Genomic DNA, 13572 nt, shown 5'->3' with positions numbered 1-13572 from the left:
CAAAGAAAGGAAATCTAAAAGATATAAAGAACTGGCGTCCATTGTCTTTGCTGAACACGGATTATAAATTTCTGGCCAAGATCTTGTATTATCGGCTGAGTGAGGTGGCGGGTGAGCTCATCATCACCAACCAGACTTGTGGTGTGAAGGGTCGGACGATAGAGGACTCTGCTGTTGGTGAGAGAAGCTGTGACGTACATTAAGCAGCACCATGTGGGGGCTTATATTGTGGGCTTAGACCAGAGTAAAGCCTTTGATAGAGTCCACCATGACTACCTGTATCAAGTGTTGTTGCAGTATGGCCTCCCAGTGCGGTTTGTGCAATGGCTGCGGTTTCTGTATAAAGGAGCTATAAGCCTGCCGCTGATTAATGGTCACTTGGCCGAGCCCTTCGCGATCATGTCAGGGGTGAGGCAGGGATGTCCTCTTAGCCCATTGTTGTATGTCTTCAGTCTGGATCCTTTTCTCAGAAGGGTCCAGGATCACAGGGATTTCACAGGGCTGAGATGCCACCTACAGAGTATGGTGGAGGATGTAAAGTTCTGTGCCTATGCTGATGATGTGTCGGTTGTGAGATCTTCTAAAGATGATTGTGTGGCTCTACAGCAGGAGATCACAGCCTTCTCCAATGTATCTAACTCCACTGTGAACATGGAGAAGAGCGAGGCGCTGTGGTTGGGAGGTGACCATGATGTCTTCTCTGTGCCCTTCAGAACAGTTCAGGGTCAGATAAAGATTCTGGGAGTTGTTTGGTGCTGTAGATGATGGGAAGGTGAATTGGGAGGAGAAGCTGGTGGTGTGTGAGCGGAAGGCGCAGAGCTGGAAACACTGGAAGCTGACATATCTGGAGAAGATCCGCCTGCTGAAGACCTTCCTGCTCCCGCTCTTCCTCTATATCAGTGTGGTGTTCCCGGTGCCAGATACGCTGCTCCCCAGACTTACCAATGTCTTTTTTCACTTTTTGTGGGGTAACGGAGTGAATGTGGTCAGGAGAAACATTGTCTATCTCCCTCATAAGGATGGTGGTCTCTCCATGCCTTGTCCAGAGCTCTTCTTTAATGTTTTGTTTCTTATGAAGAATTTTTCGTTTTGTAAGAATTCGGAGAAGGTGCCATGGTCTTGTTTGTTTAAGAGCCAGATCCAGCAGTTTGTGTCTGTGTGGTCAATAGGGGACTCCATCAAGAGAATCTCAGGAAGAATAAAGAATAATGTTTCTTGGTATGGTGTCCACATAATAAGTAAGGTCATCAGATGGAGGATCCTATATGATGACGTCAAGCAGCTCAGTAGAAAGGAGTTGTATAAGAATGTCCTGTCTTCTCACTTCAGTGTCCAGGTACAACTGAGGGGTGCCCCAAGTGTAGATGTAAAACAGGCTGCAAGAAACGTGCTAGATCCCAGAGTTCCTCCTCATATGAGAGTTGTAGCGTGGCTGCCGCTCCATGGTAAAATGTACGTTAGGGATAATCTAAAGTGCAGTAATGTATCAGATAGATCCTGTCCCAGAGAAGAGTGCCCCCATATACTGGAGACGATGGAGCATCTGCTGTTGGAGTGTCCCTTTAGTATGCAGGTATGGGAGTCTGTGTCCTTGTCCCTAAAGTTACCACACCTAGTGAGACAGTCATATGGTCAGCTGCTGTACGGAGATTTCCAGCTTGAGCTCAGGGCGTATAACAGGAGCTCCCTGTATATAATAAATGTGACCATCTACCACCTGTGGTGTGCGCGGTGCTGCCTGCTCATCAATAAGGAAGTCCTGTCCTGTGATACTGTCAGGTATAAGATCCTAGAAAGTCTCAAGGCTGTATATAAGAAGGATATGAAGAGGAACCCGGGTAATGTGACCTGGAGGAACATACATGTATTGGGATTTGTCAATGCTATCGTGTAAGGTGATGTAACAACGCTATTTATTTCCTTTGTTATTTATTGTCTTGTGATTTTAATGTAATATATTTGTAATATATGGTTATCAGTTTTAAAATAAAAAGATCATTATAGTAGTTATATTCTTGTACATAGGAACAGTATTATAGTACTTATATTCTTGTACATAGGGGCAGTATTATAGTAGATATATTCATGTACATAGGGGCAGTATTATAGTAGTTTATTCTTGTACATAGGGAGCAGTATTATAGTAGTTATATTCTTGTACATAGGGGCAGTATTATAGTAGTTTATTCTTGTACATAGGGGCAGTATTATAGTAGTTATATTCTTGTACATAGGGGACAGTATTATAGTAGTTAAATTCTTGTACATAGGAGCAGTATTATAGTAGCTATATTCTTGTACATAGGAACAGTAGTATAGTAGTTATATACTTGTACGTAGGGGAAGTATTATAGTAGTTATATTCTTGTACATAGGGGCAGTATTATAATAGTTATATTCTTGTACGTAGGGGTAGTATTATAGTAGTTATATTCTTGTACATAGGAGCAGTATTATAATAGTTATATTCTTGTACATAGGGGGCAGTATTATATCAGTTATATTCTTGTACATATCAGTCTTATAGTAGTTTATGTGCTACCAACACAAAGTAAGTATTTAGTGAAATGTAAGGAAATTATATGTGGTTTTCTACATATTCTAAATATAAATCTAAAAATTCTGAGGTGCATTTGTGTTCAGCCCCCTGTAGTTTGATACCCCTAAATAAAATCCTGAGTGACCACTTGCCTCCAGGAGTCACATAGTTAGTAGAGTGAGTCCACCTGAGTGCAATTCTCCGTATAACTACAGCTGTTCTATGAAGGCCTCAGAGATTTGAGAACATTAGGGATCAAACAACATCATAAAAGCTAAGTAACATGCCAGACAGGTTAGGGATAACTTTGTGAAGAGGAGTGAAGCAGGGTTAGGTTATGAAAATAGCCCAAGCTTTGAACATCTCATGGAGCACTGCTCTGTTCAATCCATCATCCAAAAGTATAAGTATCGCACAACTAAAAACGTAGCCAGACATGGCCGTCCACCTAAACTGACATACCAATCAAGGAAAGCACTAAGTAGAGATGCATTCAAGAGGCCCATGGTCACCCTGGAGGAGTTGCAGGAATCCACAGCTCAGGTGGGAGAATCTATCCACAGGACAACTAGTAGACTATGGTCACACAATCAGTATTTAGTTAATATTTCACATCAGTGTTTTTAACCCAAAATCAGGAGTGAGTGAAAAATGCAGAAGTGGTGACGTGTTTCTATTATACATTTTCTCTGATTGTTCCTCACTTGTTTGTGGCTTACAAATCCTGATGTAAAATACTGACCAAATACTGATAGTGTGACCATACATAGCCTTAGTTGTATACTCCACAAATCTGGCCTTTATGGAAGAGTGGTATTAATAAAGCCATAAGAAGTCATTTTTGCAAAAAGCCGTGTAGGAGACACAGCGAGCATGTGGAAGAAGGGTTTTGGTCAGATAAGACCAAAAGAGAACTTTATTGGCTAAATGAGAGGCGGAAAGCTAACACTGCACATCACCCTGAAAACACCATCCCCACTGTCAAACATGGGGGCAGCATCATGCTGTGGGGAGGCTTTTCTTCAGCATGTGCAGGGAAGCTGGTCAGAGTTCATGGGAAGATGGATGGAGCTAAATACAGGGCAATCCTAGAGGAAAACCTGATAGAGGCTGCAAAAGACCTGAGACCTTCCAGCAGGACTTGACCCTTAAATATCCTACCAGAGCCACAATGGAGGGTTTCGATCAAAGCATATTACTGTGTGTGTGTCACAGTTCAGACCCAAATCCCAGAGAATGTTTGGCAAGACGTGAAAATTGCTAATGTCACTGAGCAAGAGCGCAAAGAAGAAGGAGCAAAATGTCACCTAGATGTGCAAAGCTGGTAAAGACCCCAAAAGACTGCAGCAGTTATTGCAGCAAAAAGGTGGTCTTCAAAAGTACTGACTCGGGGATGAATACAAATGCACGTCTCAATTTTCAAATTTATATTTTGTAAATATTTAGTAAACCCTGTATTATTTCCTTTAGGCTATGTGCACACGTAGGAAATGTGGTGCAGAATTTTCTGCACTAAATCTGCATCTCCTGGCAGAAAACGCAGGTGCAGTTTCTGTGCAGTTTCTTTGCAAATTTTACCAGTGCAGATTTTTATCATGGAAGGGTGCAGAAACGCTGCAGAACTGCATAAAAGAAGCGACATGCACTTCTTTGAAATCTGCAGCGTTTCTGTGCACACGATGCAGATTTAGTGCAGAATTGGTGCAGAACTGCAGCAGATTTTTCTGCTGCAGAAACGCTGCAGAACTGCACTGTGATTTACAGTACAATGTAAATCAATGTGAAAAAAACAAACCTGTGCACATGGTGCATAAAAATCTGCACAGAAACGCTGCAGATTTCAAAGAAGTGCATGTCACTTCTTTAGTGCGTTTCTGCAGCCTTTCTGCACCCCTCCATAATAGAAATCTGCAGTGGTAAAATCTACACAAAAACTGCACTAAAAACGCATAAAAAACGCACCTGCAGATTCTGCCAGGAGATGCAGATTTAGTGCAGAAAATTCTGCACCACATTTCCTACGTGTGCACGCTTCACAAATACTTGTTACTTTGCATTGGTATCGCATAGAATCCAAATTTAAAAAATAAGATAAAACATTTAAGCTTGTCAGTGTAACGTGAAAAATTATGGAAATGTTCACGGAGTATGAATATTTTTCAAGGCACTGTATATTGTTGTAAGGGTTTTACCAGTGTGATGAAATCAAGTATCAGCCTAGAAAGATTTATAATCACGTGTAAGGCCGGCGTCACACTGGCGTACTGCATCCGATGCGAGATCATCGGATGCGATATGCTAATGACCCTCGGCTCCTGCTTGCAGCAGAGCAGGAGCCGAGTATCATGCTTCTGTGCTCCGATTCTCTCGCACAGGGAGGATCGGAGCACAGCTGCGGAGGAGGCGGAGAAATGAATTTCTCCATCTCCTCCATTGCTGGGGTCCGCTTATAACGCACATCACTCGGATGATATCCGAGTGGTGTGCGCTGTCTCACTCGCACCCATAGGCTTATATGGGTGCGAGTGAGCCGAGATTTTTCCTCGGTCCGAGACAATCGCAGCATGCTGCGATTGTCTCGGACCGAGGAAAACGGCCGACAAAAAGTCGGCTGCTGGGAGCTGCCCCATATGTTAACATTGGTCCGAGTGCAATGCGATTTTTTTATCGCATTGCACTTGGCCGTTTAAAACGCCAGTGTGACGCCGGCCTAAGAGGCAAATCTTCATCCATTTTTGCTAAGTCGTTATTAGAACTTGTCCTTATCGAGTCTTTGCCAACCTTTTCCCGAATACTAAGTCAATGAGTGTATATTTCTTACCTGATCCAATACATATCCTTTCTCACAGGAAAGTGAAAGTTGATCCTTCACCACATAGGTCGTCTTTTCAGGTGTAAAATGCCCTCTTGGTGGCAGCACAGGATCAGGACATGGAAGGGCTGTGGATGAAGAAAAAGTAGCAAAAACTTTATTTCTCCCAAATCATAGCATTATGGACATGAAATTACTTGTATTGAAAAGTAACTTCAAAACTCAGAGAGACAGAAGAGTCTGGGAGTATAAACTGATGACGACCTTTGACACTCTAAATGCAGGAATGAATGTGTCACACGGATTTATGTCTTTTTACATCAACTAATGAACTTGCCCCTCAGACCATGTGGGGTCATCACAACAGAACGAGACCCTAATCACAGGACAATAAAACAATCCTTATCTAAGAATTGGCCCAATATTTATGGACGTAACTGTTTATCACCCATGGTAATTCTGCTTCATGTCACCTAGCTTATCCATGGGTTTTTTTTCCCCTCTTTTTTTTTTTTCTCTATACTATGTTGTGCATAAATATGTGATTCTTCAGAATTTGTTTTAGTCTTTGCCTGATGAAGAGACGTATGTAGTCTCGAAAGCTTGCAATTTGTTACCATCTTTTCAGTTAGCCATTAAAAGGTATCAACCACTGAGGACTCTCAATTCTAAATATTTTTCTATCTACTGGCTAACACGGTACCAAGATATATTTCTTTCCTGTATCAAAAACTTTATGCCTTTTCTTTTTTAGAATTGGCATTGAATCTGTCCAGCTACAGTGTGACAGCCATATCCACCCAGGGGCCCAGCGGTTTGGGGTAAATAGATACCTGATAACAGCATGGCTTTTTTTAATCACTCTCCATCTCCTAGGCTGGAGCTGTAATCTGAATATCTTAATGCAAATGCAATTACTGGCTGAGCATAAACCTTTTTTTGTATTTTATTCCTGACCTTGGATTAGGACAAGCAGGGAACTGAGCCAGATGCTTATCATCGCTGCAGTTACAGCAGTAAAGGTACCTTCACACTGAACAACTTAACAACGATGGCGATCCGTGACGTTGCAGCGTCCTGGATAGCGATATCTTTGTGTTTGACACGCAGCAGCGATCAGGATCCTGCTGTGACATCGTTGGTCGGAGCTAGAAGGCCAGCACCTTAATTCGTCGCTGATCACCCGCTGACATCGCTGGATCGGTGTGTGTGACACCGATCCAGCGATGTGTTCACTTGTAACCAGGGTAAATATCGGGTTACTAAGCGCAGGGCCGCGCTTAGTAACCCGATATTTACCCTGATTACTATAGTAAAAGTAAAAAAAAAAAACACTACATACTCACCTTCTGATGTCTGTCACGTCCCCCGCCGGCGGCTTCCCTGCACTGAATGTGTCAGCGCCGGCCGGCCATAAAGCAGAGCACAGCGGTGACGTCACCGCTCTGCTTTAGGGCCGGCGCTTATACAGTGCAGGGAAGCGGACGCCGGGGGACGCGACAGACACCGGAATGTAAGTATGTAGTGTTTTTTTTTTTTTTTACATTTACATTGGTAACCAGGGTAAACATCGGGTTACTAAGCACGGCCCTGCGCTTAGTAACCCGATGTTTACCCTGGTTACCCGGGGACTTCGGCATCGTTGGTCGCTGGAGAGCTGTCTGTGTGACAGCTCTCCAGCGACCACACAACGACGAAACAGGGACGCTGCAGTGATCGGCATCGTTGTCTATATCGCTGCAGCGTCTCTTAATGTGACGGTACCTTAACAGTGGAGAATGGCCAGGAGATTACAGCTTGTGAGTAAGGCTACTTTCACACTAGCGTCGTACGACGCACGACGAATTGCGTCGTTGCGACGTACCGACGCAAGCAGTGAAAGCGCCGCACAACGGGGGCAGCGGATGCTGTTTTTCAACGCATCCGCAGCCCCATTGTGAGGTGCAGGGAGGCGGGGCGGAGTTCCGGCCGCGCATGCGTGGTCGGAAAAGACGGTCACGACGCACCAAAAAATGTTACATGCAACGTTTTTTGGTGGCGACGGTCCGACGCAACCGTCGCACGACGGTTGCGACGTGTGGCAATGCGTCGCACAGCGTCGCTAATGCAAGTCTATGGAGAAAAAACGCATCCTGCAAGCACTTTTGCAGGATGCGTTTTTTCTACAAAACGACGCATAGCGACGTGCAGTACACGACGCTAGTGTGAAAGTAGCCTTACACACCAAGTCTGTGAAACCTCAACATCGCTGGACAGGTTATAGTAACACGCATGAAAATACCCACAGAAATACTGTGAACGGTCTCTATAGGCTTCTTCTAGCACAAAGCCTTCTAGTTTTATGACCCCTGCTGCTTGGTAAGTTTGGGGGCTGACCATGGCACTGACTTAATGGGAGCTATAATAGCAGATTTGGAAATTCGGGTCATGCACATGCGTAGAATTAAGTGCAACCTTTCCTGGTGTAGGTTCATTCCCTCATCCAGAAACAGCTTTCCCCCTTTTGCATCGAAAAAAAAATGTAATTGTGACCATTGAGCCAGTGTTGCACCTTTGCTCATGGTACGCGATTTTTATTTTAAGGCGTTGTTCACTATTCCAGGACGGGAGAGCCATTGTCGACACCACTGGAACGGCGCCAGCAGCGGGGTTGAGTATAAGTCATTATTTTACTGAGGGCAAACGTACGGATTGGGAAGGTATCTCCCGAGTAGTGGACAACCCCTTTTACGGCTGGTTTTACACTAACCGTGGTTTTGCGTAATAGAATTCTATGGGGCCGCAATAATTTCACGGTGCACCGTATGGCCGTGAAAAAAGATCGAGCCTGCTCGATCTTGTTTACGGTCACGGCCCCCATTGAAAATCAGTGGGGCTGCAAAAACAAAGGAAGTTTGTTTTTGCGGTGCACCGTGACTTACGGTTTTGCGGAACGCTGTTTTTTTTTCTAATACTATTTCCATAGTACTGGAAACCTGAAAAACGGCGATCCGATAGTTTTTTTGCGGTCTGTTATTGAGGCAAACCATGAAAATTGCGGCGATATGGCCCGCAATAACGGGGCCGCAAAAAACACTGTATGTGTAAAGGTAGCCGTAGTCATGTAAATTAATTTTTAATCCTTCTGTAAACTCTACATAGGAGACCCATAGGGGTGGTAAATATACCTTTTGGGTAATAAAGTTTTGGCAACAGCATCAATGAGAAAATAAAGTTTGAATCCTGGGCACCCCCTTCTGCAAGAATCACTGGAGATAGTTTGTGAGGCTAAAGTGCTCTCTAGACTTAATCCACAACGTCTCCCCTCCCTTCGAGTGCCGCCTGTAGCATCCTTCGAGGAGACCTTTACAGGCCTCTGTCAGAAGCAAGGGGAAGGGTTGTGGAGCACTTGCTGCAAAGAGCAATCCAGCCTTACACCCATACACATTAGTCAGCCAAAGACTATTCTTGTCTTTAAAGGGGTTGTCCGGTCCAAACCAATAAGTCTGCAGTCACTCTGTGACTGCAGACTGATTAATCCCCCCAGGGTACGCACTGTGTACAGCAGGCATTCTCTGGTTTCTGACCTGGGCTGGAGGGTATGTATGAGTTATACATACTCCAGGCCAGTGGGCACGTACTTGCTCGCAATACACTTGTCAATACAATAGCGATATTGAATATCAATAGCGAGGCCGTGTGCCCCGTTTAGTGACGTGACCAACCCGTGGGCGTGATCAACTAGAGGAAGTCGCCTCGCCCCATACAAGTGTAGCGCACACTGGCCAGGAGTATGTACTGTTACTACAGTCAATCTGTTCTCTTAGAACATGTTTGTTGGCAGCCTAACCTCTGTGCTATGTGGTGCCATCACCCATTATTTTGTATGGCGACATAATCTATTAAATCAGCCGACGAACAAGCACTTTGCTGATCTGGAGTCATGTTTACATGGGCCGATATCGATAATCGCGCTTTCTTATAATCTCAGCCTTCATGTGTGTGGGGGAGTCAAGAGGAATAGTTGTCAGCAGCTATCTATATTGTATGGGCATAAGACTGAGGAGCTCTCTCATTAATTCCTCCACTTCACTTTTTACCCTGCAGTTCTTGGAGGATCAATGATTGCTAGATTAAAACTCGTTAACGCTGGTGCCAAAGCCCTGCCCATAGATACATATGTCAACACCTTATATCTACAGCTACCAGTATGACGTTTTAAAGGGAATCTGTCACCCCTTAAGACGTATATAACCTATTAGTATGGGCATACCGGTGATAGAAGTGTTAGACTAGTCCTACCTGTTTGCCTCATATTAACCCCTTTCTGACATTGGACGTACTATCCCGTCGAGGTGGAGTGGGCCCGTATGACCACTGACGGGATAGTATGTCCAGCTAAATCGGCCGCGCTCACGGCCGGTTGTCAGCTGACTATCGCAGCTGACAATCGGCACTATGTGCCAAGAGCGGTCACGGACCGCCCCGGCCCATTAACCCCCGGCACACTGCGATCAAACATGATCGCAGTGTTCCGGCGGTATAGGGAAGCATCGCGCAGGGAGGGGGCTCCCTGCGTGCTTCCCTGAGACCCCCGGAGCAATGCGATGTGATCGTGTTGCTCCGAGGGTCTCTTACCTCTTCCTCCCTGCGGCAGGCCCGGATCCAAGATGGCCGCGGCATCCGGGTCCTGCAGGAAGGTGGCTTCACAGCGCCTGCTCAGAGCAGGCGCCAGGAAGTCTGGATCTGTGCACGTCAGATCGCCGATCTGACACAGTGTACAGCAAAGTGTCAGATCGGCGATCTTACACTATAACATCATGCCCCCCCTGGGGCAATGTAATAGTGTAAAAAAAAATTTTTTCACATGTGTAAAAAAAAATATATATATATTGTTCCTATAAATACATTTCTTTAACATGATGCTCCCCCCCGGGGCAATGTTATAAAGTAAAAAAAAAATATTCACATGTGTTAAAAAAAAAAAAAAAAAAAATCCTAAATAAAGAAAAAGAAATATTGTTCCGATAAATACATTTCTTTATCTGAATAATAAAAAAAACAATAAAAGTACACCTATTTAGTATCGCCGCATCCGTAGCGACCCGACCTATAAAACTGTCCCACTAGTTAACCCCTTCAGTTAACACCGTAAAAAAAAAAAAAAAAAACTGAGGCAAAAACAACGCTTTATTATCATACCACCAAATAAAAAGTGGAATAACACGCGATTAAAAAGACTGATATAAATTTCCATGGTACCGCTGAAAACGTCATCTTGTCCCGCAAAAAACGAGATGCCATACAGCGTCATCAAAGAAAAAAGAAAAAAGTTATAGTCCTCAGAATAAAGCGATGCAAAAATAATTATTTTTTCTATAAAATAGTTTTTATCGTATAAAAGCGCCAAAACATTAAAAAAATTATATAAACGAGGTATCGCTGTAATCGTACTGACCCGAAGAATAAAACTGCTTTATCCATTTTACCAAACGCGGAACGGTATAAATGCCTCCTCCAAAAGAAATTCATGAATAGCTGGTTTTTAGTCATTCTGCCTCACAAAAATCGGAATAAAAAGCGATCAAAAAATGTCACGTGCCCGAAAATGTTACCAATAAAAACGTCAACTCGTCCTGCAAAAAACAAGACCTCACATGACTCTGTGGACCAAAATATGGAAAAATTATAGCTCTCAAAATGTGGTAACGCAAAAAATATTTTTTGCAATAAAAAACGTCTTTCAGTGTGTGACGGCTGCCAATCATAAAAATCTGCTAAAAAACCCGTTTTAAAAGTAAATCAAACCCCCCTTCATCACCCCCTTAGTTAGCGGAAAATTAAAAAATTTAAAAAATGTATTTATTTCCATTTTCCCATTAGGGATAGGGTTAGGGCTAGGGTTAGGGTTAGGGCTAGGGTTAGTTCTAGAGTTAGGGCTAGGGTTAGGGTTAGGGTTGGGGCTAGGGTTAAGGCTACAGTTAGGGTTGGGGCTATAGTTAGGGTTGGGGCTAAAGTTAGGGTTAGAGTTTGGATTACATTTACGGTTGGGAATAGGGTTGGGGTTACGGTTGTGTCAGGGTTAGGGGTGTGGTTAGGGTTACTGTTGGGATTAGGGTTAGGGATGTGTTTGGATTAAGGTTTCCGTTATAATTGGGGGGTTTTCACTGTTTAGGCACATCAGGGGCTCTCCAAACGCGACATGGCGTCCGATCTCAATTCCAGCCAATTCTGCGTTGAAAAAGTAAAACAGTGCTACTTCCCTTCCGAGCTCTCCCGTGCACCCAAACAGGGGTTTACCCCAACATATGGGGTATCAGCGTACTCAGGACACATTGGACAACAACTTTTGGGGTCCAATTTCTCCTTTTACCCTTGGGAAAATACAAAACTGGGGGCTAAAAAATAATTTTTGTGGAAAAAAAAAGAGGATGTTTTTATTTTCACGGCGCTGCGTTATAAACTGTAGTGAAACACTTGGGGGTTCAAAGTTCTCACCACACATCTAGATAAGTTCCTTGGGGGATCTAGTTTCCACTATGGGGTCACTTGTGGGGGGTTTCTACTGTTTAGGTACATTAGGGGCTCTGCAAACGCAATGTGACGCCTGCAGAACAATCCATCTAAGTCTGCATTCCAAATGATGCTCCTTCCCTTCTGAGCTCTGCCATGCGCTCAAACGGTGATTCCCCCCCACATATGGGGTATCTGTTATGACCTGGTGGTTAGGAGCACCTGGAATGACCTGATGGTTAAACTAGACGACAGGACAAGCTCTGGGGAGTGGAATCTCTGCTGACCGCAAACTCTAATCCTATCACACACACTAGAAATAGCCGTGGAGCGTACCTAACTCTCCCTAGACGCCTCTTCACAGCCTAAGAGCTAACTACCCCTAAAGATAGAAAATATAGCCTTACCTTGCCTCAGAGAAATTCCCCAAAGGTAAAGGCAGCCCCCCACAAATATTGACTGTGAGTTAAGAGGAAAAATCACAAACACAGGAATGAAACAGGTTTCAGCAAAGGAGGCCAGACTTACTAAATAGACTGAGGATAGAAAAGGGATCTATGCGGTCAGCACAACAAACTACAAAAAGCCACGCAGAGTGTGCAAAAAGACCCCCGCACCGACTCACGGTGCGGAGGTGCCACTCTGCACCCCAGAGCTTCCAGCTAGCAAGACAATATCATATTAGCAAGCTGGACTAGAACTTAGCAGTACTAAGAAATATATTCAGTACACAATGAACAACAAATGAACTAGCAGGGACTTAGCTTCTGCTGGAGTAGACAGGTCATCAGAAAGAGCCGAGAGAGATCTGAACCAGTACTGATACATTGACAGCTGGCATCAAGTAACGATCTGAGTGGAGTTAAATAGAAAAGCCAGCCTAGCCGCAAACGAGGGCAGCTGATGAAGCAACCTCAGAGCCAGCAGTTCCACTCACAGCCACCAGAGGGAGTCCACGGACAGAACTCACCGAAGTACCATTCATGACCACAGGAGGGAGTTCGAGAACGGAATTCACAACAGGTATCGGCGTACTCAGGACAAATTGGACAACAACTTTTGGCGTCTAATTTCAAGTGTTACCCTTGGAAAAATACAAAACTGGGGGCGAAAAGATCATTTTTGTGAAAAAATATGATTTTTTATTTTTACGGCTCTGCGTTATAAACTTCTGTGAATCACTTAATGGGTCAAAGTGCTCACCACACATCTAGATAAGTTCTTTAGGGGGTCTACTTTCCAAAATGGTGTCACTTGTGGGGGGTTTCAATGTTTAGGCACATCAGCGGCTCTCCAAACGCAACATGGCGTCCCATCTCAATTCCTGTCAATTTTGCATTGAAAAGTCAAACGGCGCTCCTTCCCTTCTGAGCTCTCCCATGCGCCCAAACAGTGGTTTACCCCCACATATGGGGTATCTGCGTACTCAGGACAAATTGTACAACAACGTTTGGGGTCCAATTTCTTCTCCTACCCTTGGGAAAAGAAAAAATTGAGGGCGAAAAGATCATTTTTGTGAAAAAATATGATTTTGTATTTTTACGGCTCTGCATTATAAGCTTCTGTGAAGCACTTGTTGGGTCAAAGTGCTCACCACACATCTAGATAAGTTCCTTAAGGGGTCTACTTTCCAAAATGGTGTCACTTGTGGGTGGTTTCAATGTTTAGGCACATCAGGGGCTCTCCAAACGCAACATGGTGTCCCATCTCAATTCCAGTCAATTTTGCA

The 13572-nt window shown here is 44.1% G+C and overlaps 1 protein-coding gene across 1 annotated transcript in view; it reads right to left on the bottom strand.

Moving 5' to 3' along the window:
- MASP2 (MBL associated serine protease 2) overlaps nucleotides 1-13572 on the bottom strand; it is a 65866-nt gene that overhangs the window by 26319 nt on the left and 25975 nt on the right. Inside the window, exon 7 of the mRNA XM_077249706.1 lies at nucleotides 5361-5479. Within this exon, the coding sequence (XP_077105821.1) occupies nucleotides 5361-5479 (119 nt within the window). The remainder of the gene's footprint in view (nucleotides 1-5360; nucleotides 5480-13572) is intronic.

This window comes from Ranitomeya variabilis, chromosome 4, assembly GCF_051348905.1.
Source record: "Ranitomeya variabilis isolate aRanVar5 chromosome 4, aRanVar5.hap1, whole genome shotgun sequence".
Taxonomy (NCBI): Eukaryota; Metazoa; Chordata; class Amphibia; order Anura; family Dendrobatidae; genus Ranitomeya; species Ranitomeya variabilis.
This window is presented reverse-complemented; position numbering and strand designations above follow the sequence as displayed.